This window comes from Miniopterus schreibersii, assembly GCF_964146895.1.
Source record: "Miniopterus schreibersii genome assembly, chromosome: 1".
In the NCBI taxonomy this organism is placed as follows: Eukaryota; Metazoa; Chordata; class Mammalia; order Chiroptera; family Miniopteridae; genus Miniopterus; species Miniopterus schreibersii.
The window spans coordinates 149,230,989-149,257,482 of NC_138101.1; the positions used below are offsets into that span (position 1 = coordinate 149,230,989).

Below are 26,494 nucleotides of genomic sequence, written 5' to 3' on the forward strand. Positions count from 1 at the left end.
TTCTAGATGACCCTCTGCAACTTCAAGTTCAAAGTATCGGAAATCAGACGTCTTACCTCCTCAACACTGTTCTCCTGTGATCCTCCACGTCTCTTACGGGCATGTCGTCCCACCCCATCCCAGGCCTTTTACCTCAAAACCTCAGGCAGGTTGTATTGAAACCTGCCCTTCCTCTTGGCCCTCTTCATCAAATTTTTCATCTATAATATCTCTACCATTGTTTCTTAACTTCACTTCCTCTCTTAAGACCCTGATACAGACACTTCTTGCCTTGACTATAATAGCCTTTGAGCAGGATTCCCCACCTTCTATCCCTCTCTTCTCTACACAGATGAATCCTGATGCCTCTGCTTAAACACCTAACTTCTTAGCCTGGTATCTAAGGCTTGCTATAATCTGGCTCAAATCTTAGTTTATTATCCACCAGTCTTTTCCAAGCAGCTTCTATTCTAACCAAGCTAAAATCAGCACTGTCCCTTGTATGTAACCCATACTTCCTTATCTATGGCCCCTCCATGTGGATTACCCTTTTTGAAATATATAGTCCCTGTGATTAAATTTCAATCCATTTTTAGGGACATATCAAATGCTATCATCTGCCTTGGAAGACTTTTCTGATCACCCAGCTAGAAGTTGTCTCTACCTCTTAGAGTTCATTACACTGATGGATTTGACTCTTTTCTGTAGGTATGTATCGTTCTCTACCATGTATTATGAGTATTCATCTCCTGGTTTCAACTGAAAGTTTCACAAACTGTTTGACAAAACAGTAGTTCCAGAAAGCAGCTGAACAATAAGTTTGAAAATGTTGCCTGCTCGAGTCCCCACAGTTAGGGCACCACAGTTAGGGTACCAAGCCAGCCTGTAAAGCCATGTAGCCCAGAGAGCACCTGAGTGGAGCTGGAATCCGCTGCCCAGTGGCTGTGGGGAGACAGATGTACAAGTGAGCGCCGGCCGCGTATGGCCCACTTGCCCCGCGCTCATTCCTATCCCTTGAGATCCCGAGGTGGAAGCCTGAGTAGTTTTGTTTGGGTGGGGGTGAGAGAGTGAACTATAATATTTATAGAGAATCTGTGGATTTAAAGAAAAAAAAATTGAGAACATTAGAAGTAGCTTAGGTTAGATTTTTCAGGAGCCGAAAGACTAATTGATTATTCATTCTTCTGTTCACTATTACCTCCTAACGCACTTCACCCCACAGATCTGGGGTTCTCAGCCTCCGTACTATGGACACTTTGGGCCTGAGAATTCTGTGTTCTGTGTCCTGTGCACTGTAGGATATCTGGCCCATCCCTGGCCTCTAGTCACCAAAGGCCAGCAACACACACACCCACACTCACACCAGGTATGACAACCAAATTTGTCTTCAGGCATTGCCGAATGTCCCGAGTGGCACAGCATCGGCAGCTGAGAACCACTGCACTCGGTGGGTCAGCAGAGGTTCCCAAACTTCCTGTGCATCAGAATCGCACGGGAGCTTAGTCCAGAGGCAGGTCTCTGGGCCGGACTCGGATCCTGAGCCAGTAAGTCCAGGTAGGGGCTGAAATCTACATGTTTAACTGATACAGGCGGCCCTTGGCAAACTGGGGAATACTACAGTGAAGATCAATGAAATGAATATATTTGCGAAAACACACTTTTCACTCTTGCGTGGAGGGGAGAGGAAACTAGTGGAGGAATGACAGGCACCCTTAGGAGGGCCGGCCTGCCCTGGGGAGTCCCAGGGAAAGTCCACCAGGCTGGCCCTGATGCCCAGGAGAAAGGATGCCAACGGGACATGGGAAAACAGCAAAGCAAATTTCGTCTACTCCCATGTTTTTGCCCAAATGCAGTCCTGGACCTTTGAAAGTTCATTCTTCTTCCTCCAGCTGAGACCTACCGTGTAAAAGGCTCTGTGCTGAGCTTTTCTCATACATTTTCTCATTTGAACTTTCTCAATTTTTAACATTATTTCCCTGGGAAAATTCATTGGCCCAAAGAACTGACAAACAAACTACCTCTTCACAAAATCGGGACGGCCCGTATTAGCCTGGAGCTCCGCTGCCCCTAACACTCTGCAGCTTTGTTAGGATGGGGAGAGGCTCTCTGAGCCGGGAAGGCAGGACCCCTCTCTGTGGGTCTCACCCAGCCGCCACTGTCTCCTTCTATAAAAGAAGCCCAAGGAGAAGGCATTCTCAGCTTTTCTCCCAGGTATTCTGAATTAGAAAATGAAAGACACAGCGCTTAGACGTTTCCTCTCATCGCAAAGCCACAGGTGGGTCTGCACACCCAGCCACCTTGGGGGCGGACAGCTGATGGGCGTGCGTGAGGTGGGCGGGCTGTGGCTCAGTTCCCAGCTCCGGCCGTCTGTGGACCCGTGGGCCGGCCGGCCCGGTGCTGCCAGCTCTCGAGCAGCCAGAAAACCAGAGTTGTATTTGGAAATACTTAGTTTTTAAATGTTAGGATTAATGTGGAATCTAACAAACAAAATAAATGAACAAGCAGAACAGAAGCAGACTCATAGATAGAACATGCTGACGGTTGCAAGATGAGAGGGGAGTTGGGAGGATGGATGAAAGAGAAGAAGAGATTAAGAACACAAATTGGTAGTTACAGAATAGCCACAGGGATGTAAAGTGTGGGGAATATAGTCAGCAGTATTGTCATAACTATGGATGGTGGCAGGTGGGTACTGGGTTTATTGGGGTGATCACTTTGTAAGTTACTTAAATGTCTAATCACTGGGTTGTACACCTGAAACTAGTATAATATTGTACATCAACTGTAACTGAAAAATTAAGCTGCTGGTTCAGGACCTCTGTGTTCAATTCTTTTCTGGACAGGACACTGGCTGTGCTATGCATTCTCTCCCCCTCCCCCCCAGCAATGCCATCAACCTCCCACAGGCAATGTAATTCCCGGCTCCCCCCTAGAACCGCCTTCGGCCTCATTTTCCTTCAGAACCCTAGGCTGCCAGTGTCTGACGCTGACGCTCACTCAACTGAGCCACAGAGGCCAGGGCAAAAGTATATATATTTTAATCACATTTTTTTATACACCTCCATTTATGGTTGTAAATGTATACCTACTTATCATCATTGCTATGATATCAATAAATTTCGCATGACCTCAACCAATGCTCTCAATCCAAAATCCAGTTCTTTGAGACCTGTTAACTTTTCCAAATACTCCCTTGCAAAACCCTCCTGTTGCACGTAAGGGCTCTGTGTGGGCAGCACTGAGACCTGCATCTTTTGGTCACCATGACCTTGATACATCAGACCCCCCTGAGCTCCAAAGCGTTTATCTTTTAGGAGAAGGGAAGATACCCCAGCTACCTCATATCCTTACTGCTGCTGGGGAGGGGACGTGGAGTCGCCTTGCCTCATAAGCTGTGTGCACGATTTAGATCAGTGTCCTTGTGATGGAACTGTCACACTGGGAACTGTCCTGTATTGGAGAACAGGGTTGATTCAATACAATCCATGTGGTGACATGCTATTGGCTTTAAAGTAATAGGAAAATGGAAGTGAGAAAACAAATCGTATTGGGGGAATGACCCCAAAGGAAAGAATGAAATGGGGTGAAAGCATACATGTTGTACAAGTACTGGTCCAACAAGGATGTTTCCATCCACAGCGACCTCCATAAACAAAAAGGTGGAACTGGCAAAAGCAATGCTCTTTGGGCTCCTTGCCACTCCTTCCTTGCTCTTTTCCCTTCTCACTGCTTTTTAAAAGAGTTTTCCTATTAGAAAAAAGTTTTCCTTCTGATCTTTTAAAAAGCACATGCAGAGCGTTTTAACCCAGTAGACACATTTGGCATCACACATTTGGCTCAGGGAATGAGGGAAGGTGAAGCAAGATGGGGGTAGAAACAGCATTGCACGCACTGGGAGCTCTTGTCTGGGCTCCACCGCTAAGTTGCTGTGCAGCATGGGGCAAGTCACTTCATATCTCTGATCCTGTTTCCTCAGCTATAAATAAGGTTTTGAAGTTGGTGGTCTCTAGGACTCTTTCTTCTAGTTAATGCTCTAGTGGCCAGGGGTGGTCAAGGACTGGACAGATACAGGAGCGACAGGTCAACTCTGCCAGGATCTTCCTAAGCTCCAGCAGAATCTGCTTCTACATCTACTCCAAGAAAGAAACGGGAAGCAAATATAACACCCTCCATGCCAATTGTCAGTTTTAGCTGGAATTATTTCCTCCCATACATTCTACCTCCTTTTTAACTGCCAATAACTTAGAAAAGAGGGAAATTAGCAGAGGCAGAAAGCCATGTCCATTAGCTCTGAGCACCTGACCCACACCCCTCAGATCTGCCTTTTATTTTGCATAAATCCTGGGACTATCTCTCCAGGGGTTTCCTGGAGTTACAAATCTCCCTTTCCAGGTTAGAGTTACCAGACTGTCTGTGTGTGTGGCAGGGCCTTTTTCTCTTAGCACTTTGTCTGTAGAAAATAGAGACGGGTGAACTCTTGCTGCTCCTACAAGTGCTCAGGTTGGACACCAAGGCCCAATCTGGCCTGGCTGACCAGACCATGTGAGCAATGCCAAGTTCTCAGGGTCCCAGACACCATCATTCACTCTGGCCTGTCCCCTGGGCCAACCTGCCCTCTGCCTTCCCTACAAGCCTACACTCAGATGCTGTTCCACAGCCTAACTCTTCTCTCACTATTTCTCTAAAATTGACCACCTGTGCCCATGCCAGTGTAACACACCCCTTTCTGCTTGACTGGAGAAGCCATCTCAGTGTTAGTAAGAGGGTGCTACAGGCATTTCTTCTCCTCTCTATTAACAGAGAGATGTTTAAAATTGTTTCCTTCAGGAAGCTGTCCTGAATCTTTTTTCTAACCAAAAGAGATCCTAAGAGAAGGAGACTTAAGACCAGTGGGAAAGAAAGCCTGGAGTCTCAAGATCTCAGACAGCATTTTGTTCAAACTTCTTGTTTTAAGTCTGAGAAAATCAGAGAGGCAAGGTGACTCACCCAAGGTCACACAGCTATTTAATGTGAGAGCCATTACTCTGACCCAGATCTCGTCACTCCTAGACCTGTGCTCTCTTGTGGGAAAGATACTTGGGGCAGGCAGAAAATGTAGCTCTGCAGGCCACATCTAATCTAGACAATAGACAATACTAATCTGTTGGGTCAGTATTAAGGCAAATCATTAAACACAGGCAGATAGACAGTAAGAGAATACTGTGAGATTTACAAAGAAAATAAAGAAAATACCTCAACACAAATTCATATTTGCATACAAAGCTGATTACCCAAGAACATCTACATGGGCAAACACATTGCAATAAATGTTCTGAGGGACTGCAATAAATGTTCTGAGGGACTGTTATGGCTTGACTTACATTGCCCAGAAAGGTAGGTTGAAGCCTTAACCCCCAGAACCTCTGACTGTGACCTTAATTGGAGGTAGGGTATTTGCAGACATAATCAAGTTAAGATGCAGGCATACTGAATGAATATGGGCCCTAACCCAGTGACTGGTGTCCTGGGAAGAAGAGGGAAATTTGAACATGGGCGCACAGGAGAGAAAGCCGTGTGAAGATGGAAGCAGAGATGAGAGTCATGTATCTAGTCAAGGAATGCCAAGGACTGTGGGCACCCACCAGAAGCTAGAAGAGGCAAAAAGAGATCCTTCCCTAGAGCCTTCAGAGGGACCATGGCCCTGCTGATAGCTTGACCTCAGAGTTCTAGTCCCTAGGATTGCAAGAGAATAAATATTTGTTGTTGTGAGCTACCCAGCTTGTGATATTTGTTACAGCAGCCCTAGGACAGTAACACAGTCTGAGGAATTGCTTGGGCTGGGTTGGGATGAAGTGAGGAGACTGAAATGATGCAAATGAATGCAACACAGCAAGTTCCATGGGCTGGTCCTGTAACAAAACTCTCCTGCACAGTGTGGTCCTTCACTTACATGACTCCATTCACAAAATTCCAGGATTGCCTGGAAGAAGATGAGCGGTGGAGGGAGCCAAACCTGGATTTGAATCCTATCTGCTACTTAGGTAGTAAAGTGTAGGCTAGATAACTTCCTTATGGGGTCTCAGTGTCCTCACTTGGAGAATGCAGCCTCCATCCGAGGGTTAGTGTGAGAGCTATGAACCTCTAGCAGGGTTCATTTCTCTGTCTCTGCTTTAGTCTTTGAACTAAATTATAGGCAATGTGGGGGTTGGGATGGGAAAGTTTAAACATTTCCCGCTGGAGAAAGGAGCCTAGAGTCATTAGATTCTGGTGGTAGGGGGCACCTCGAAGGCCATGCAGACCGAGTCTCTCATTTTAGAGATGAGTGCCCTGGTCACACTATATATTTTCCACACTCACCACAGACATGTGGGGCACCTGGGAGACCTCCGAGTGAATGTGTGTTGATGGATGAAGTGAAGACCTCATAAAGAAATGAGACTTGATCTTACGGGGAAAATAAACCATTTGGCATCGTTAAACAGGCTTCACTCACCTCACTACTTTGCTCAGACCTGGCTGTCCATTTCTGGCCCAGTACCTCTCAAAGAATGATTTGCTAGCCCACTTTCCTCAGGAGGCCTTCAGGGGGGGTCAAGGCCTGAGCTTAAGTGAAAGTGACTCAAAAATAGGGGCTCAGGGTTCCTAAAGTATTCTCAGCTGCATAACTGAGTCTACATCATAAGATCAAAAGACGAGTCATTTTAAAGAAGGATATTTAACCCAAAGTCAACCCTAACTCAGAGTAGATGGCAAATGCAGTTCCTACTGTGAGAATAAAATATTGAAGAAAACAAAATGAACTATGTCATTTTTATCCCCCCAAGCTGTCATACCCGCCACCTGCACCCAAGCCTCTGCTGTGTCACTTCCCTGCCGCATTGCTCTCCTAGCACTCACTGCAGGTGACCTGTGGTATGGACTCGTTTACTCAACCCCCCCATCAGTCTCCGTCACCTAGAATGTAAGTTCCGCCAAGGCTCAGGCCTGGTCTCTGATTCACTATGTATCCCCAGGGCCTGGAACAGTCCTGTCACATAAATTGGTTCGCAGTACATATTTGTCCAATAAATGAGTGAATGAATAAATAAGTAAGTATGGCAGGGAGGGGGGCAGTCATATGATGTGGATACGAAAGTGGAATCCGTGGCTGCCTTTTTCCCACAAAATTTGCCCCTATGCCTCTCGCCACTGAGCACATCTCTGTCCCTTTTCTGCCCCGATTCTACCATCACCAAGGAGCCTTTGATTTAAATCTTCCTATGCACATGTTCCCATACAGGGGTCACAATTTCGTTTTGATATTTTTCACTGTAAATTAACAGGTTGGCATTTCATTTTCTAAAACTGGTTCACATCCCAAAGAATTCTGAGGAAGAGAATCTCAGCCAGCATGAAAACCTGTGGTGAAAAAAGCAAAAAATGGGACATAAAGGACTTGGGTTCTAGATCTAACTGTCCTTTTGACCTCTGCGTGGCCCTAAAAAAATCACTTATCTCAGCTTCAGCTTCCCTGTAGAGGCATTGAACTTGATAACTTCTGAGTCCCTTCCACCTTTCAAAGTTAGGATTCTATGAAAATTATTAAAGTAGGCTCTTTTGTGTATTTTGACTTCCTGAGAGAGATGTTAACTGGTATCTTGTGTCCCTATCTAATGGCAAAATAGTGTGGTTCACTTGGGTCACAGGTCAGCACTTTTCCTGGGGTCAGTTGTCACCACCAGGAAAAGACAGATGGTGTTCTCATTAAAAATGCAAAATGCCAGTGGAGGCATTCCCCAGGGACAAAGATCACACAGTAACTCTTTCACATTTAAAATAGTACAGGTGCATGGGTGTGGGGGTGGTGGGAGGAGGCACTAGAGGGAAGGAAGGCACAGCAGAAGGTAGAGGGTGTCAAGGTGATGGGAAGGCAGCTGCCAAGACCATAGGTTTGGAGAGTCGTTCATTTTCCTGTTAGGACCTAGCAGACAAAGGAGAACGTGCCCATGAACTTTTAGTAGATACATGGAACTATTTCCATCCTGAGCCATGTCACTGTGGGGGAGGGCAGGAGCTGAGTGTCCCATAAATTTATCTTACTTAGAGGTTTTCGCTATCCATTTGCCAAGGCTGCCCCAAGCCTGCTCTCTTTGGAACCCTTCCAATGTTCATTACTGGTCTTCCTAGCAAGCTTAATTGTCTGGAATGCAGGTATTGAGCTAGCTCTCAAATTTACACCTTCAGATGAGATTTCTCACCTGAATGCTTGTCTTATGTGACTGCCTCCCTGCAAATAAGTACCACTTAGATATCATTACTTTAAATGTAGCATGTCAAGGGCAAGCTTAGCCTAAGTCCCCCCAGTTCACTCGGTCTCTATCACTGACATTACTAATCTCATTCTGAGGCTTACGTTTGTAGGTATTTTTTCACTCCTCACAACCCCCTTCATCAATAGTCATCCACAATTTCCATAAACAACAATAACAAACTCTCCAGTCTGCCCACTGCTCAATAAATGTTGACTAGCCGGTAATTTGTATTATGAACTGAAGTCATCTGATCCACCACCCAAAAACTGCTGTGGCTTCTCACAGAGTCTCTCCCATTTACCTCCTTTCTCTCATCTCCACCTTCATCCGTGTTTTCATCTGACTCGCCTAAACTTCCAGAGCATCTTTCTTACTGGTCTTCCAACCTCGAATTTTTCCCTGCTCCAATCCATCTCACATAAATCCACAGGTTCATCCTTTTGAAACCACTTTCATGAAGTCACAGTTTGCCTGCAAACCTGGGAGGGATCCTATTTGCCAATCAGTGTTTAAAAACTCTTTATTCCGCATCTCAGAGCTTCGGTCAACTGCTCCCTCCTCCCCAAGCTGCCCATGACCTATATTTACCTTTATTCCACTCATATTTGTTTGAGCACCAGCTATGTACCAGCCACTCTCTCTACCACCCACTACCCTCCAGCATCCCCTCTTCTCTTCAGCTAAGCCCAGCTTCGGGGATGCTCCTCTGCAGCCACCACAGTGACACCTGCCTTTGGGGCTGTGCTCATATGTTCTTGCCCTGCCAGGAACTTCTTCCTTTCTGCCAATCCAGATCTGTTCTCTCTTCCAAGATGCACCTTCTCCTGAAGGTTTCCCATGTGAATGACTCCCAGATCACAACCTTTCTCTTTTTTCTGCATTCACTAAGTATTTTCACACTAGATATCTATTGCTAAGTATATTTCTCTTACTATTTCACATGCCTTCGTTGGACTATTCAGTTGAAATGTGAGCTCCAGAAAGGCAAGCACCAAATCTTCTTTTCTTCCTTTACCCAGATCTGGACTGGGCAAGAGCAGAGATGCAAGGCCCCCAGGCACCCTGACTTTGCACACCGCTCATGGACAAGGCCCACTTGCCACAGTGCAGGCAATAAAGGCCAAAAAAAAAAAAGGGCACCAAAGACCTGAGACCAGCTCCTCACGCCAAGGCTAGAGACTTGGCCGTGTTTTGAGAAGTGCTTGTTAAACGCTAAATTAAATTTTAAAAAATAATTCAAGTTCCTTACACAGTATGTATTCCTCTAGCACAGAGATCTCTACTGAAATACAGTGGCCGCTATAACCTACCAAGTCTCAATCACTAATCAGATTTGAAATTCTTGCCTGTTCTTGGCCAGGATGCAAGCAAGGTCCAGTGGGGACAAGAAGGCATTTCCTTGGCCGTCCCATCAGAAGATGCCCCCACACCTGGCAACTACCCACAAGTTAGCACCAGTTCATGCCCTTGAACCAAAGTTGTCCCACTCTGGTACAAGCCAGATAGTTGCAGAACCTGTAAGCCCAGCTCCCCTCCTCCCCTTGGTCCAGCTGCACAAGGTCTCCCCCAAACCTAGACAGACCGCAGCCCTGCGATGCGCGGCCCCTTGCAGAACGCAGGGAAGATGCCCCTTTCCCCAGGAGTTCGCGGGTGGAGAGAGGGAAATGGAAACGGACTCACCTTCACATAGTAGTTCATGCCCGTCCCCAGCAGGTGCTGCAGAAAGTGCCTGTCCTGCCCGCGCCTCGGGGTGGGCCCCCCAGGGCCGGGGAGGGGACAGGCCTCGGGAGCCGAGCCGGTCGCCCGGGGCCCCGCCGCGTCCCGCCGGGGCTGGGGTGCAGACCCGGGTCTATGCAGGCTGTTTTCGGGGGAAGCCGGGCTGCTGGGAGCCGGGTCCTGGCTTTCCTGGAGCTTCAGCCGGGGTACCTCTTTGGTACCCAAGCAAAAGTTTTTCAGACTCAGCAGGGCGGCTGGGTTGGCGAGCTTCACGCTGGCCATGCGCGGGATCAAGGCGCACAGCGGGGTGGGGCCCTCCTGGGCCGGCGCGGCCGCATCCTCCGCCGGCAGGTGCGGGGCCAGGGCCGGGCAGGGAGGCTGCGGCGAGCCCTTGCTGCCCGCGGCGCCGCCGGGACTGCCTTCGTCCAAGGACGTGACGGACTCGTTCCGAAAGCGGCTGTACTTGGCCCTGTGCAGCATCCCGGGGCGGCCGAAGAGTCCTAGGCGCAGCGCGAGCCCCCCGGGCCGTCCCGGCCGCGCTCTCGCATAGCCTCGGCGGAGCCCGCGCGGGAGGCTGTGGCATAAAGCGCCTCGTCGTCGGCCGGATAGACGGTACAGAAAACAAAGGTCCCGGCGCGCCGCGCAACTCCCGGCGGCCGCCTCTCCCGCCGGGCTCCGGAGCCCCGGGCGGTGACAGCCCCGAGGGAAGGCGCCTCCCCGGCTTTCAGTCGCTGCCCCGGCCCGGCGGCATCCCCCGGTGTTCCTGCCTCCGAGTCCTCGCTGGGAAAGCCGGGGTCCAGGCTGGAGGCGCGGGGATCACCCAAGGCCAACTCTTAGGGACGGAGCGGGGGCCCGCGGGTCGGGCCGCGCGGGCGGTGCAGGAGCGCGCGGAGATACTCAGGCCCCCCCCCCCCCCCCGGCCGCCCCTCCGCGCGCAGGAACTTTCAAACCTGCTCCCTCCGGTTCCCACAGGGCGGGGCAAGGACCGGCCTATTAACCCTTTATTCGCTCCAGGGATTGCTCGTTTGAAAAAGGGAAAGAAAAAAAAAAAAAAGACAGAAAAGGTCTAGATGAGCCAAAGGGCCTCGCGCCCGAGTTCGCGGATTCTGACGGCTGCCCTCTCTTGGAAGATCTTGTCTCGCATCCCGCCTGGGCCACGAGCCAGGAGGGCTAGTGACCCGAGCCGCTCGGCCTCATTTCAGGGGCTCGCGACGCCCGGTGCCCTCGGACCCCGCCCCGCCGCCGGCCCGCGCGCCCTCGCGCGGCGCACCCCCCCCCCCCCGAGCCTCCCGCAGCCGCGGCGCTCCGGGGGCAGCGGGCTGAGGCGTGCGCGGCGATACGGCCGTGCTGAAATTTTTATGAATGAACTTTGCTGAATGAATTTCTCTGTGTGTGCAAGCTAATAAATCTGTGAATGAAGCTGAGAATAGCTGTAATTGACTGCTGGTCTCAGGGGTGCTCGGTTCCTGCCCAATCAGGCGGCGGCTCGGTGACTCATGCACCATAAATATACTAAGCTAGTAGCCAGAGAAATCAAGCGGGAAGGAGGGGAGCGAGAGATCCTGTTTTGTGATACCCGATGAAAGGGTTAAAAGGGAAGGCGATCATTTACTTACAAGTCGTCGGTAAGCCGGGCAGCGGCAGGTTAAAAAGGTCTATTCTCCTTTTTTGCTGTTGGCCAGGAAAGCCAAGCAGAAGAGCTAAAAATCAGGTCCATTGTGCCACGGTTATTAGAACATATGGTACATAACTCCCGCGGGAAGCCAGTGATGCATTTTTCTTAGAAACATAGTTCTCTTTTTTATTGATTGCTGGCTTCATCTCCCGCCGGGTGCAGCTTCCTGCACCTATCAAGTGCATTCTGGAGACGCGATGACAACCGCCAGAGGCTCAGCACACGGGGAGCCAGGGAGGAAGCCGGGAGAGGGAAGCGCAGGGGAGAGGAAACTGCTGAAACCCTGGGAGCGTGTGGAAATCGCCTATCGGAAGAAACAGGAAAACCTCTGCTGAAGGTTACAATTGTCGGTGGGACCACGGCTCTCGCATGTGAAGTTGTTCATTCAAAAATGAAAACTAACTGGCAGCCACAGGAATCAGGGACGCCGCCTTCACGGCCTTACTATCCGTAAGGCTGCATTCAGCTTATGTGTTCATGAGTCCAGAGGCCTGAGCTCCTTTGGGATCCAAACACAGGTTCTGAATTAAATGGTTGCTAGTGACCAGAAAGGCATCCTTGCTGGCTTCCTGCTCCCCCACAGAAATAACATACCTCGTCCCATCTCGTCTGCCGAGCCTGTTAGGATGTGTTTTTCCCGGGGAAGGGCCCTTTTGGCATCTTCATAAACCTTCCCTTCAATGCTTGCTGACCACCTCTAGGGAGGGGTGTGGCTAAATCAGTTATAAGTCAGGTTCTGGGCTAGACTGTGAAGTAATCTTCCTCCTTCACCGTTTTCCCCTTCTCTCCTCCCCTCCCGGGCACTCCTTCCTTGCTATCACAGACCCCATATGCTGTGCTGCTTGAGCGAGTTACTTGACCACTCTGTGCCTGCATGCCCTTGTCTGTCAGGAGTAGTTATCTGATGGAGATGTTATGAGGGTTCGTGAGATAATTCTAATTCCTGTAAAGCACTTGGCACCGTGCTCCATATAGTGCCTGGCTCATATGTACATGCCAGGCAGTGTAAATAAATATAGGCCTTTGAACTAGGGCCACTGCCCTTGAAGCTGGTACTCTGACCCCCTACAGTCTACACCATTCTAGGCAGTGAAAAGAAAAATTTGCACAAATTAGAAGCCAAGAAAGCCAACAATTGTGTGGGCCTGGAGCAATAGAAGCCCACCTGGCTGCTGTGAATCCTTGTTGAGGTTCTTATGATTGGAGGAGAAGATGCCCAAGGGAGCCAGGTACCCAGGTATGCACCTCACCAGTCAGACTCCAGGGGCTCAGACCGGCCCACATTCCTCAGAAGGAGTGAGTCCTAGGAGACAGTTGGAGGGGAGGAGAAGCTGGTGGGACCAGACAAGGTAAGAAAGCAGCCATGGCCACCCTGGGCTGGTTCTCTGTCCCTGGGGACCCTGGAGACGTTGGCTCTTCTAGGCAGCTCTGCCAGGGCCTTTTATAAGGGTGAAAGAAACCAGATCGGCAACGGGGCAGTGGAAGAGCCTCAGAGGCCAAGCCCGCCCAGCTGGGCAGCTCTCAGCACAAAAGCAGGGGCTGAAAAGCTGCCAGACGGCTGAAGAAAAGGCTCATTAATTGAGTGATTTCCATTCCAGGTAGGTGGGTGGGCAAAGCGGATGGTTCTTTTATCCCAGGACATTAGAATATCCTTTTCAAATAGTAATGATGAAAATAATATTAATAAAAGCTACTATTTATGGAACACAAGACAGTTTACCTGTGTCAAAAAAACCCCCACAAAATTTAATCAAGTAAATCTGAAGATGTAATTGATTTTATTAAAGGATTGCAGCAGCATCCCAACTAGCAACTAGAAGGGTGCTCCAAGCGGTTGTACAAAACGGAAGCAGGGTGGGGCAAGGGAGCTATTAGCCAGGAAGAGAAGAAAGGATTGTTTTAGGGCAGGGACATCTTTTCTTTGGAGGAAAGAGAAGGGGAAGAGTTTTTATTACATAGGTGGCCTCTCCTTTCTATGGGGGATGGAGAGGGCCTATGTGACATATTATTTTATTGGTGCTTCACTAGAAAATGCCTTACTGGTTGATTAAGATTGTTTCTAGGAGAGGTTGAAACTGCAATTAGATCAGGTATTAAATCTAGGTTTGGTATCTTGGGCTTTTAACACGAGTGATGCCATTTGGGGCCTGTGGTTTTTTCCCTTTAACACCTGCGTTCTCATTTAATCATGATAATAACTTTTGGAGGCTGGGGCTATTTTCATCACCACCTTACATATGTGGAAAAGAGACCCAGAGCAAGTTCAGTGACTTGGCCAAGGTCCCCTGATGGTTGAACGATGATGCTGGCTGGCTGGCTGCAGAGCCTGTGCTGTAGCCGCTGTGCTTGGCTGCCTCCCCGGGCACCAGAGCTCAAGTTAGATCCCAGGCCTGGCACCTCCACGTTGCGGAGGAGACAGTCTGAGGCTCCGAGTTTACAGTAAGCCACCCTGGTTTACTGACTTGTCTAAGCCCCACAGCCAGTCAGTGGTGGGCCTAGGGTAGACCAAGTGCTGATTCACTCCAACCCTGTGTCCCTGGCCCACTGTGATGCCAGCCAGCACGCGCAAGAACCTAACTCACACCCGGCCCTCGTCAAAGTGTCAGTGCCTGCTCCCTCTCCGAATCCTTGGAGATCATATCTAAAACATTCACCCTAAATACCTCACAGGATTGCCAGGAGTAAAAACATAAATAATACATAAGAAAAGCCATTATTGTCCATAAACCGTCAGAGTACCATCCACCCCTCTCGCCACTGCCCCGGGAAAGGGGGTTCTGCTTCGACCACTGCGGTTTGCCTCCTTTGCTTGGAGACACCCCCCCGCGCCAAGGGCACCTGCTATGAATCAAAATGCCAGCTTCTTAAGGGTCAGCCTGCCGTGGCTGAGCTTCTTGGGAGGAACAGGCAGGTTCAAGGAAGAGCTGGGTCAGGCTCGGCTATCATAGACTTAGCCAGATCCTGCCAGGGTTTCTTAGAAGAGCGAGGGAGAAGGGGACCTGGGCAAAAATGCCTGCCCAGCTTTGGAAGATAACCCAGTGTGGGGTGGGGTGAAGGAAGGGTGTGCTAGGGAATGGAGGGAGGTGAAATCAGAACATTACAGAAATAACTCTGGGGGAATGTAGGCCAATTGCTACTTTGGAACAAAGTGGAGCAGGCAGCAACGGCGTGCCATAGCTCAAGGACTCTGACTGCAGACACCAAATACTATTTCCATCCCAAAGCAGATGAACTCCTGAAGAACTGATTGGGCAAGACCCACTCCTGAAGAATTTTCACAGAGGATTAGTCCAACAGCCCATCAGTGAGGAATGAAAACACTGTGGAAAATCTGTTTCGGGAAAAAAGATCCACGAGACAATATTTATATAAAGCTCTTACCAGAGACCAAAACACACTTGAAGTGAGAGGTGTGGAAAGGTTGAGTCTCTGAGAGTCAGGGCCTAGCATCATAAAAATGGAGCAGGTCCATTTCCCCCAGAGTTGCCATTAAAGCAGCATCTTCCTTTTGTCTCCTGGTCAAAATGCTTACAGTTTTTCAGTCTTCAACCTTGGTGGGTAAACAGCTCTCTGGTGGTTGTTGTTGGCCTCTACCTGGCTCTCCTGGAACCAGGACCAGCTAGAAACAGCCCAGGAAATGATATATTTTCCTACGTGTTGAAAATGAGATAATGTCCCTGGAAGTGCTATGTAGAGAGTTAGAGATCATGCAGATAAAGAATAGATGAGTTACTTAGGGTAATCTTCAGTTGCAAATAACATAAACATTCAAAAGAACAGTGGCTTAAACAAAAATTTTACTTCCCTGGAAGTGGAAAGTCCAGGCATAGTATCAGCTCTTGGCCATCCTTAAAGTGTATCTCTTCTCCTCATAGTCCGAAATGGCTAATGGAGCTCCAGCCATTGAATCTGCATTCCAGGCAACAAAACGGATGAAAAGACAAAGAAGGACATGCTTACTCTCTTTAAAGAAACATCCTGAGAGCCCGACAGAATGTTTCTAATTACATCACATTAGCCAGAACTTACCTAGCTGTAAGAGAAAATGAAGTCTGCGTTTGAGAATGAAGTCTTTTGTCTGAGTGCATGTCTGCTGCACACAAAATCACAGTCTATTACTGGGGAAGGAGTGGAGAACGGATGTTGTGGTAGACAACAGTATTTCTGCCATACTAATATTTTCAGAAGAACTTCTATCTAGATAGACTCTAAACTAGCATAGGATATCACTTCTCAGCCTTTTGGCTAAGATCAAGTGTAGTAAAGCTACCACACGATAAACATGTCCTTGGTCGGTGTGGTCCATTTTCCTCTTTTTTATACACACACACACACAGCTTAAAAATGACCCAGGCCAGCAGGAGCGGCTCGGTGGTTGAGCGTCCACCAAGCTATGAACCAGGAAATCGTGGTTCGATTCCCAGTCAGAGCGCATGCCCGGGTTGCAAGCTCGATGCCCAGTAGGGGGCGTGCAGGAGGCAGCCGATCAATGACTCTCTTCATTGATGTTTCTATCTCTCTCTCCCTCTCCCTTCCTCTCTCAGAAATCAATAAAAACATATTTTTTTAAAATGACCCATGTAAGAACAGGGGCTGTCAGAATCGAAGCTTTCCTCTGCATAGCCAATGGGACTGGTGGAATCTGCAGGCTTCTGAAAGGTGGTCAGGTGTTGCCAGGGTCAGCACCAGGCAGCCACAGAAAGTACACCCAGGCCGCTGCAGACGGCAGTCTAAGTGGTTCATGGGCTCGGGGATGTCATACAAGGAGTTGTGAGTGGGCGCTGGACAGGGCTCAGAGCACAGGGATCAGGAGGTGTCTGACTCAGGAGCAGGATTCCAATTCTAATTGCAGACTGGCAAGAGAAAAAGGCAAAGACGGGGCCCAGGACAAATTTAAACTCTAGCACTGTGGGTTGGCTAATCCAAACTTTGCTTCCAACTCTCTTTTCCTTTGCCCACCTCTGCCAGGAAAAGCTAAATACTTAATTTCTCAGGCTTCCAGAGTCAGCATCAGGCAGCGGGAGAAGACTACAGGGGGAAGTAAAATGTGAGAGGGAAGAGATACACTGAAAGTTTTGAAAACTCTCAGACTATCTGGATTTTAAAAGATGCTAAAATGAAAAGATCCACTGTCAGGAATGTGTGCTCTACAGGAAAAGCCGAAGGTGTGACACCTCTGAGAGATCAAAAGGTCAGAGCATAAAGTCACTCAGAAAGGCTCTTAGATGAAGCATGTGCCTCACAATACCCCCCATCACACTAGAGAGTTTAAAGTCTGTTCTCTTGGTCATGTCAACAAAAGCCAAAAATAGGGATGGGATTATCTCTGGAAGGTCTGTGAATGATACTCTTGTCTAAGGAAGTAAATCCCCATGGCATAAATGAGAGACTCACAAGGTTCTTGAGAGTGTCATGCCAGTAGAAACACTGCCCAGGGGACAGAGCCACAGGTCAAAAGGGATTATTCCAAGACCATAAAACCTAGCGGAACTGGCTCAGCTATATTTAGAAATCACTTGAGATCAATGCCTCTTTTTTGCATTCAATTTTCTTCCTGTTTGAGTTGGAATACCTATAACCGTTATCCTACTCCTATTTTGAGAGCAGATAATTTGTCCCTTTAGTTCACAGGCCCACAGATAGAGAGAAATCATGCCCGAGAATGGAACCTTCCCAGAACTTCACCCATATCTAATATAGTTAGATGGCTTTGGGACTTTTGCGCTGATGCGATTTTGGACTCTGAGTTGATGCCTTAATAGGTTGAGACTTTGGGAACCTTGAGATGAGGTGAATGTATCTCGCATGTGGGACAGATGTGAACTTTCGTGGCTTATGGATGGACTTACCCATAGGAAGTTAAAGTATTAAATTTGTGTTGTTTAAGCTGCTAAGTTTGTGGTTTTATTTTTGTTCGGGTTTTGGCAGCAATAGAAACTAATACAGATACTTTGTACTGTGAGTTGGGGGAAAAAGAATTTTTGCACTCTGAGGTAAATAAGTATCCACTACCGCCAAAGTAAATGAGTAAATATATAAACGGGAAAAAGGTTCACCCCATCCATTTCTGGCCCCCAAAGAAATTATGTCTGAAGCCTTTCTTGTAACTTAAGGACTCCCCAGCCGACCAGCTTGTGCAGTGCTGAGAGTGGAGATTATGGGGTGGCCCCTGCAGATGTGATAATCGGAGGGGGACACTGCTGCTCTTCCTCCCTGAATAGATCAACTGCACACAAGATGACCTTGGTGATTTTGTGTTTTTTCCCTTTAAATAAATAACCACTGTATTTTCTATTTTGCAGGCCAGTCTTTCTAAAGCTTGGGTTCCCTAGAGAACCTCCTTACACAGTGAACAATTTTTTTTATTCGAAATGCTGCCTCCGAGTCTTCCTTTCACACTATCTGCATCACTTTGGCAATTTCCTTCACCTCTCAGAGCCCCAGTTTCTCTTTGTCTGCTCAGAAAAGATAATAATGTGACCTTATACGTGGCCTTACTGTAAGGACTAAATGGGTGTGTGGCACACACTAGGCCATCCTATGACATGGTCATGATTATTAGAGCCGAGGCCCGAAGGAGGAGCAGAAGGGACCAACAGCAAGGCTGAACGGATATTGAGCCCACACATTCTAATTTAGAACATCTGAAAAATTTCCCTCAATTGTGTTTTTAAAAGAGTCCTTATCTTATAGAGATACATATGGAAGTACTGAGTGAAGTAGGGATGTGATTATTGACATTTACTTAAAAATAATTTTGCAGGGACCCTGGCCAGTTTGGCTCAGTGGTTAGAGCCATGGATTGAAGGGTCGAGGGCTTGATTCCTGGTCAAGGGCACGTACCTGGATTGCAGGTTTGATCCCCGGCCCAGTCGGGCTCGGGCAGGAAGCAATCACTCCATGTGTCTCGCTCATGTCTGTTCCTCTCTCTCTCTCCTCCTCCTCCCTCCCTTCCACTCTCTCTAAAAAATCAATGGGAAAAAAATCCTCAGGTGAGAATTTTTAAAAATAATAATAATTTAAAAAAAGCTAGCAGGGGAGAAAACGTGGGGGGATGGGGCACAAACAAAGCAAGATTGGTTATATGTTGAGAATGGTTGAAGCTGGATGATGGATACATGGGAATTAATTACACCCTACTCTCTACTTTTGCAGAGCCTGGGATAACGTTGCTCCTACAGATGAAGCATGGAGTTCACTGCAGAAAGTGGGGCTGGGGAAGGGCACAAAATAGGGTACACAAATTATCCCATACTCTCTCTGCTCTCATGGGCTTGTTAGGGGAGGGGAAGCCTTGAGGGGTGTGATGTTCGGGCCGGGACCGCAGCATTAGCCCTAGGAGGTGTTTCCAGTCTAATCTTCCACTCCCGAAACATGCATTTAATACGTTTGCTTTGTCTTCCTGAGCCTCCATTTCTACAAGGCAAAGTGGGTGTGAGGAATGCATTTTCCTGCCAAAGTGCTGGGCAGTGGCTGCTCAGCTGTTGGCTGCCCCTTGGGCTGCTCATGCGGTGGCCGCTGTGACTGAAGACGGTGTCCTCGGCGAGCTATGCCGTGTTCTCTAGACAGCCCAGCGGTGGAGAGGTTTTCCAATGTATGTATTTCTTCAACCATCACACACATGTCCATAACTTCTATTCAAAACCAATGCACTGCTAAACCTTGATTTTTCTTGCTAGCCCAAACTCAAAGTTCCAGATCCAAACTTCATCAACACAATCTTCAAACTCGACAGGTCAAAATTACAGCTTTATACCTTGACCGCCACCAGCGCCATCTTCCCATCCATTCAGCTGTCATCGCAGGCTCCTTCCTCTCCCCACGTCACTCTTCTCATCACCAAATCTGTTCATTTTATCTTTAAATTGCCTTTTGACTTTAGACTTAATTTTCCACTCACATACATTTACATATGGGTCAAACCCTGATCATCTATCACTGAGATTCTCCCTCCACCCATCCAATACAATCTTGTCCAAATTATCTTTCTAATTCAAAAATATTATCATATCAGTTCCTGGGTTTAAACTTTTAATGACTCCTATGATATATGTAGAGAGGACCAAATTCCAATCCTTCATCATGGCTAACCCAGCTAGCTCTTCAACTTCTTCTCCAACACTATTCCTTATAAATCTATTTCTAGCAAGCCATGCTACTGGTCTTGGGAAAGGACAAGGGAACTATGTGAAAAAATGAAGGCATTCTGCTACAACTGTCTTGAGAATTTTGGTTGATCCCTTCACCCCGTACAACCTCACCCTCATCTTCCTCAGATCCCAAATATTGCATCTTTCAACTTCTCAGAACCTGTTCTCGGATTCTTCATGCGCACTGGAGCAAATGATTCATAACATCTTAAAGTAGTATTGGTGGTGACTGCCTTTAAGTAGATTTTATTCAGTTCATCGAAGAGTGAATGAACCACTAGCATGCATGGTAAGGCTGGTTCAAATGAGATTTATACAGTCTACCAGGAAAGGCGTTATAAAATAATTTTGCCAAGTTAGAGAAGAAACTGGTTAATGTTGTACAGGGCAATACAACCGTAACCTTTGGGGCTTTCATTTCTATTGGACGGAAATTTTTGCCTCTATTCCAGACAAGGTCTACAAATTAACATGTAACTTCAGAATCTAAGCCCTTAATTAACAGTAAAAAGTAAAATCAAACACGCTGCATTCCCCTGGATAATTAAATAATTCTTGGTTGAGCCTGCTGATGGCTCAACAATGCTTCAGTGTAAAATTGAAAGGACATACTGTCTATGTTCTTACCTTATTTCCAAAATTTTAATGATTTTTTTTTCAAACACATCAATGGATGAGATTAAACAAGGAATTTCAGGAATCAATTAGTAGATGTATGAGGGTAGATTAGAATTCTAATGTATGCTCCTCCCTTTAAGATCACCTGTAGCAACAGCTTTGCTGGAAAAGCAAACTGGAATTAGGGAGGAACTTCTCTGGAGGGCTAATCCCCTCTTATGAACTTAATGATTTGGGGATCAAAGATAAAATATGATCCACTAGATTTACTCTGGTGACCCAAGTTTATCCAAGACTTTGAGAAGCAAACCAGGCCTATTTTCTGGTTAACTGCTTCCTAGAAGAACCACAAAAACAAGCTGGTTACACAGACACAACCTGGACTAGGGGGAACCTCTGATTCTGGAGAAGACAGGCTTGACTTTGAATTCTAAGTCAACCACTTATCAGCTGATGGTCTCTGAAGCGGTTTCCACACCTGCAAGTGGATGATCGTAAGGATCAAAAACAATAGAGAAGTGGTTTCCAAATGTTGGTTCCCAAACCAATACTTGTCTATGGAAAAGTTTTTGCCAGTTTATATAGAAATAGTAATAATTTTAAAAATTCATAGGGGAAGAGTTGGATCTTATAGTAAGAGTTTTTATAAAATCAAATTTAAATACTGCAGTTTCAAGAACAAATTCATAGATGCAGACAACAGATTGGTGGTTATCAGAGGGAGAGTAAGTGGAAGGAGAGTGAAATGGGTAAAGGGGGTGAAATATATGGTGATGGGTAGAAACTAGACTTTTGGTGGTAAGCATGCAATAACAGAGTATACAGATATAAAATTATAACTTCGTATACCTGGAATTTATGTTATCAACCAATGTTATCTCAATTCAAGAATACCTGTTTTATATTTTGAAATTGTCTTTTCTATTTTATGTGTGGTAAAATGTCTATTTTGTTATAAAGTAACAGTAATCATAAACAGTAGTTTTCTTAATAGTTTTAAGTGGCAAAATAAAAGTTGGCAGATCCATGCTTATCTCCCAGTGCTTTTTGATATTGCTCTGGGAACCACTGTAGGAGCGTGTGAATTTACTCTGTGAACTCAGAGTATGTGCACAATGTGAGCTGTTATTACTGCAGTCTCTGAAAGTGCCACTGCTTGAATGGTGATGAAAATGTTAGCCAGCTGGCCCTAAAGGTTCCCAAGGAGCCCAGCTAAAGCAGCCCTCCCCTGGGAGTCTAACTGGGGCCAGGCCTCTCACAGAGAAAGAGCTTGGGCCCAGGGGCAGCACCGCGCCTCGGGGTTAATCCCTGGCCCTCCATTAAGGAGGGGAATTTCACTCCGGAAGACCTGTACTTTCAGTGGGGAGAGTGAGTATAGCATGATAGGACTCTCCCTCTTTAGTGGTGAGGAACCACCCTGGCCCAAAAATCAGTGAGGAGAGAATGGCATCCGGTTGGCTGAAGGTGAGCGGGGGCAGCGGAGAAAAGGAGGACCTGGTGCTTCCCTTTGGGAAACTGTGTGGGGCTGAAAGAGCTCTCACTCGCCAGGACGGGTGATGCAGGAATGAGCTGGGACAGCCCAGGATTTCTATCAAGATGAATCGTGATAGAATAACCCCAGTTGGTCTCTTGAGCTGACCATGTGTTTTAAATCCCCCTTTTCACTTTACATAGAAGTATTTCAGTGAAAGAAAGAAAATAAGCCCAATGAAAATGAAATTCACCCATATCCTAATTTAGTGGCAATTCTGCTAACATTTTAATATATAACCTCAGGATGTGTTTTTTCCCTATGCATAAACATTTTTTTCAAACAAAAATAACATATTGTACATAGTTTTCTACCTTTTTTTTTCCTCATTTAACAGAAAAACACATTTCTTCCATGTCACTAAATGTATATTAGTTTAATTGCTATGTAGTACCATTGTGCAAATGTGCCATAATTTAACAAAGGGGAGGCATTTAGGTTTCTACACACACACACACACACACACACACACACACTATAGGACTCTTATCATAGCTAAACCCTTCCATACAAAAATGTGAGTCGCAGCCTCTAGGTAATGAGATACGAACATCCACTTTCAACTTTTCTGCATGTTTGAAGGTTTTTTTAAGATCAGAGTGGGGAAAAACTAATATCCTGGTATACAGAGTGAGTTCCTAGAAGTAGCAATGCTGGGTGAGAGTGGGTGCCTGTTTGCAAGGTCTGAAATGAGGGCGGGACGGGAGCTTCCCGTGAAGTCCGGTGGGCCGCGCTCCTCCCGGGCCTCCCCAGCGGCTCCGCCGCGCGCCCGGCGCTGCTGCGCGCCCGGCTCCGCGCCGCCCGGGGCTGCGGCCTCGCCCGGAGCCCGGCGGTCGCCAGAGCGCCCTGTCCCCGCTTTCGCACGGCCTCCCTGAAAAGACCCGCGGACAGCCAGGCTGCCAGGCGCGCAGCATCAAAGCTGCAGGCGCCCGGAGAAGAAAAGGGCCAGTGTGCCGCGCACCAAGCGCCAAAGCCCCTCTCCAGGCGCAGCGACGCGCGCGGGCGGGGCCTGGGCGCGGGGACTGCGCCTGAACAGGGCGGGCAGTCAGGCTGCGGGTGCCCCGCCGGGACAAAGGGGCCTCAGTGCTGGCGAGGAGACGGCCCGGGGGCCTGGTGGGAGCATAAAGGGAAGCTGTGTCCCCGCAGCACTCAAGTTCACCTTTGTCTTCTGAGTCTAAGTCAAAGGAAGGTTACAGAAGAGCCTGCAGGCTCTCCTCCCTCATCTGGGGTCTGGTCCACAGGAATGGCCAAGTTCTTTCTCCAAGATGCTGGGAATTCAGATGAAAATAGAACTGTGCTTGCCTGCTAGCTGGGACAGCGGTCAGTGTGTCTCAATAGCCGCGTCCTCTGGCCAGGGCCAAGGGCGGGGAGGGGGAGCCAGTACCAGTTACTGGAAGGGGTGGCCAGGAAGGAGACAGGCAAACATGTTACACGGCGTTATGAATCTGCCGTTGTTTGGGGCGGGGGGGGGGGGGGGGGGAGGGATGAAGATGGGGAGGGGTGCGGTTGGGGGCGCGCGTGCAGGTGGGACAGGACTGGGAGGTGAGCAGATTTCTTCCCACCAGACCCCACCCAGCCATCAGCAGTACAGGTGCTGCTACTGCTCCTTCCAAAAGGAAAGAAGACGAGCTGCAGCCCATTGATCAGCAGGGAAGGTCAATGGTGGAAGGTTAAAAGCTACCTTTCCTACACCTGACACATTTGCTGAATCTTCTCCTGGACTTGGCACAAGATCAGCCATCTGCTGGCACTTAAAGGGGGAAAAAATGCTCTTGGCTGAACTCCCTAAATAATTCTAGTGGCTTGAGGCAGAGGTAGGAGTAGCTGTGATGCGGGGAAATTCGCAAGGCACCCCCCCCACAACCACACATCCCAGCTGTACATCAATTTTGTAACCCTCCTTTTTGCTATGAGGGGGTGAACTTGTACGAGAATCAGAGAATAAAAGACATCTATTGTCTTATAATAATATCTAATGGGCCAGAGAAGAGCTGTTGAGAAACATAATCACAGAGGACAGCGAAATTAGTCAAGGTATGAAGGTGAACGATTTGAGCTGAGAAGGTGAGAAAGAAGGGAGAGAGCAGTAACGGGGAGAGCACACGAGAGAATCACTTGGGCAAATCACCGAGATTCAGTGCCTTAGGGTGGAGGTGGAGGGCAGGATTTAGGTCATGGGAACCGTAGCCGTCTACTAAGGCTGCCACGACAAAATACCACAGGCTGGGTGGCCGAAACAATAGACTTCTATTTTCTCACAGTTCTGGAGGCTACGAGTCCAAGATCCAGATGCCGGTAGGGTTGGTTCCTGGTGAGGCCCCTCTTCCTGGCTTGCAGATGGCCGCCTTCTTGCTGTGTCCTCACACGGCCTTTCTTTTGTGTGTGCGTGGAGAGCGAGAGCATGCGGTTGTCTCTTCCTCTTCGTATAGGGACACCAATCCTATCAGACTAGGGCTCCGCCGTTACGTCCTCATTGAACCTTTATCACCTCCTTAAGGCTCCATCTCCCAATACAGCCACATTGGTGGTCAGGACTTCAGTATATGAACTTCGGGGGAACACAGTTCAGTCCATAACAGGAGCCAAAGGTGGGGTGAGAGGAGTATCCCTAGAACATAGAAAAGGAGAACTCTGCCAATAAGAGCCTTATTGACTCAGGCTTAGTAGGTTTATTTATTTATTTTTATTGATTTTTTTTTTTAAGAGAGAGAGGAAGGGGGACGGGGGAGAGAGATTTGTTGTTCCATTTATTTATGCATTCATTGATTGAGCCTTGGATGTACCCTAACTGGAGCTGGAACCCACAATGTGTATCGGTGTATCGGGACGAAGCTCTAAGCAACCGAGCTACCCAGCAAGGGCATCCCGGGGTCAGAACATTTGCAGAGGTAAGAAGGCGGCCAGGAGCCAGGCAGCCCCTCTCCAGGTGGTGGAGGTAAACGTGGTGCCAGGGCAGAAGCGGCTGTGGTTGGCGGTGCTGCCCTGTTGCTGTTTTCTGCTTGGTCAGAGGAGGATTCCAGGGGCAGGGAAGGTGTCCGCGGTGTCACCGGGTAGTGAAGTCCAGCCTTCTCTGCCCCAGGAGGGCTAGGATCCCAATTTAGCAAGCATAGCTCTTTTGGCCAGAAAACAAAGCTTTCCTTAGAGAGTCTGTTTTCAAAAGTAGAATTCGGGGTGGGGAAGAACCCCAGAGGATTTTCTAGTTTCTGAGGCACAGGGCGGAGTAGCAAGAGCCTGGGGGTTGGAAAATCTGGGTTCCCCTAACTTGCCTCCAAAAGCCTAAGTTTCCTCGTCCGTAAATGAGGGGATTGAACTGAACTCCCTCTTGGTCTCCTCCGCACCGAAGCTCCCACATCCTGGGAGCTCTGCCTGGGGCTCCACTCTTGCTGCCCTGACCCCTGTGCCGCCAGCCCCGGGCTTCTGCTCCATAGACTCTGAGGGGGTCAGCTGTGTTCCCACAGCCCTGCCGTCAGCATCTGGAGGCCACAGGTAGGAAAGTGTCAGTCCTGAGACGTGAACACCCCAGCAGGGGAAAATGCCGCTGGCCTGACATCATACCAGGGAACCTTGATTCTCACTACCCCCCGGGGTGGGAGTTCAGGTAAGAAACAGACCATATACATGTGTGTGTCCACTTGCATGTGTTAGTAGTGGGAGGGGCCAGGAAATTGTGGCTGTGTACCTATTATCCTGAGTTATATTCACTTTCTCCTAGAAACAAGGGGAGATCACAATCCCAGTTTCAACCCCTGTAGCTGAACCACTACATTTGCAATAGCATTGCTTCCTGTAGTTGACCAGGGGGTGGGGGGTGTCTATCATTTCAACTCCATTATGAGTTATACTTAGGGCTTCTGGGGTTTAGCTTGGAAGTATCATCAGCACTTTAGAATGGTTTGTCTGGGAAAATGTTCTGAGATCCAAGGAAAGGGTTTACACATGCTCAGCACACAACTGTGGGTGAGTCAGGACTGGCTGTACTTCTCTGTGCCCGAGAGGGTAACTAACTCAGTCACAGGCACATCAGCAGCAATAATCAAGTAATTCAATTAAAATGTAACAAAGGGTGCTCATTTTGTGACTTAATAAGTCTCCTTATGTCTTCGAACAGCAGGGTGACTGCTCTTCACAAATTATCTGGGACTGTCTTGGCTTTAAAATGAAGTCCCACATTTGAGGAGTCCCTGACTCTGGGGCACACCGGGATGTGATGATTTTAAGACAGCGAATCCTTTGCAGCATAGCATGGACTTTGTTCCCCTCTCCAGGAATATAGAGGCTGCTGGGCATTTCCAAGACCCTGCCCAGGTATCTCCTGAGGGGTGTGGTTCTTTGAGAAGTGACTGGAGTAACACACGGAGGCTTTTATGCATCGGCCTTGGGGATGTTGCTCACGAGGACAGGTGGCTGGATTCCACTTCACGGAGTCGCACGGGACACAGTCCCCGCCCTCCTGCTGGATTCATTGTGCGGTCAGGGCCAGGCCAGCTCATTCTCCGGGCCTCTGCTGGTGCCTGACTCATGCTTTTCTTGGAGCTCTCACCCACAGCCTTTGCCA

General features: G+C 48.1%; 1 protein-coding gene across 1 annotated transcript in view; it reads right to left on the minus strand.

Annotated features, from left to right (window-relative positions):
• SHC4 (SHC adaptor protein 4) overlaps positions 1-10,513 on the minus strand; it is a gene marked incomplete at its 5' end in the record, with an annotated part of 96,492 nt that extends 85,979 nt beyond the window's left edge. The window contains 2 exon segments of the mRNA XM_081152016.1: positions 9,930-10,489; positions 10,492-10,513. Of these exon segments, the coding sequence (XP_081008142.1) occupies positions 9,930-10,489; positions 10,492-10,513 (582 nt within the window).
• Between the last annotated feature and the right edge of the window lie 15,981 nt (positions 10,514-26,494).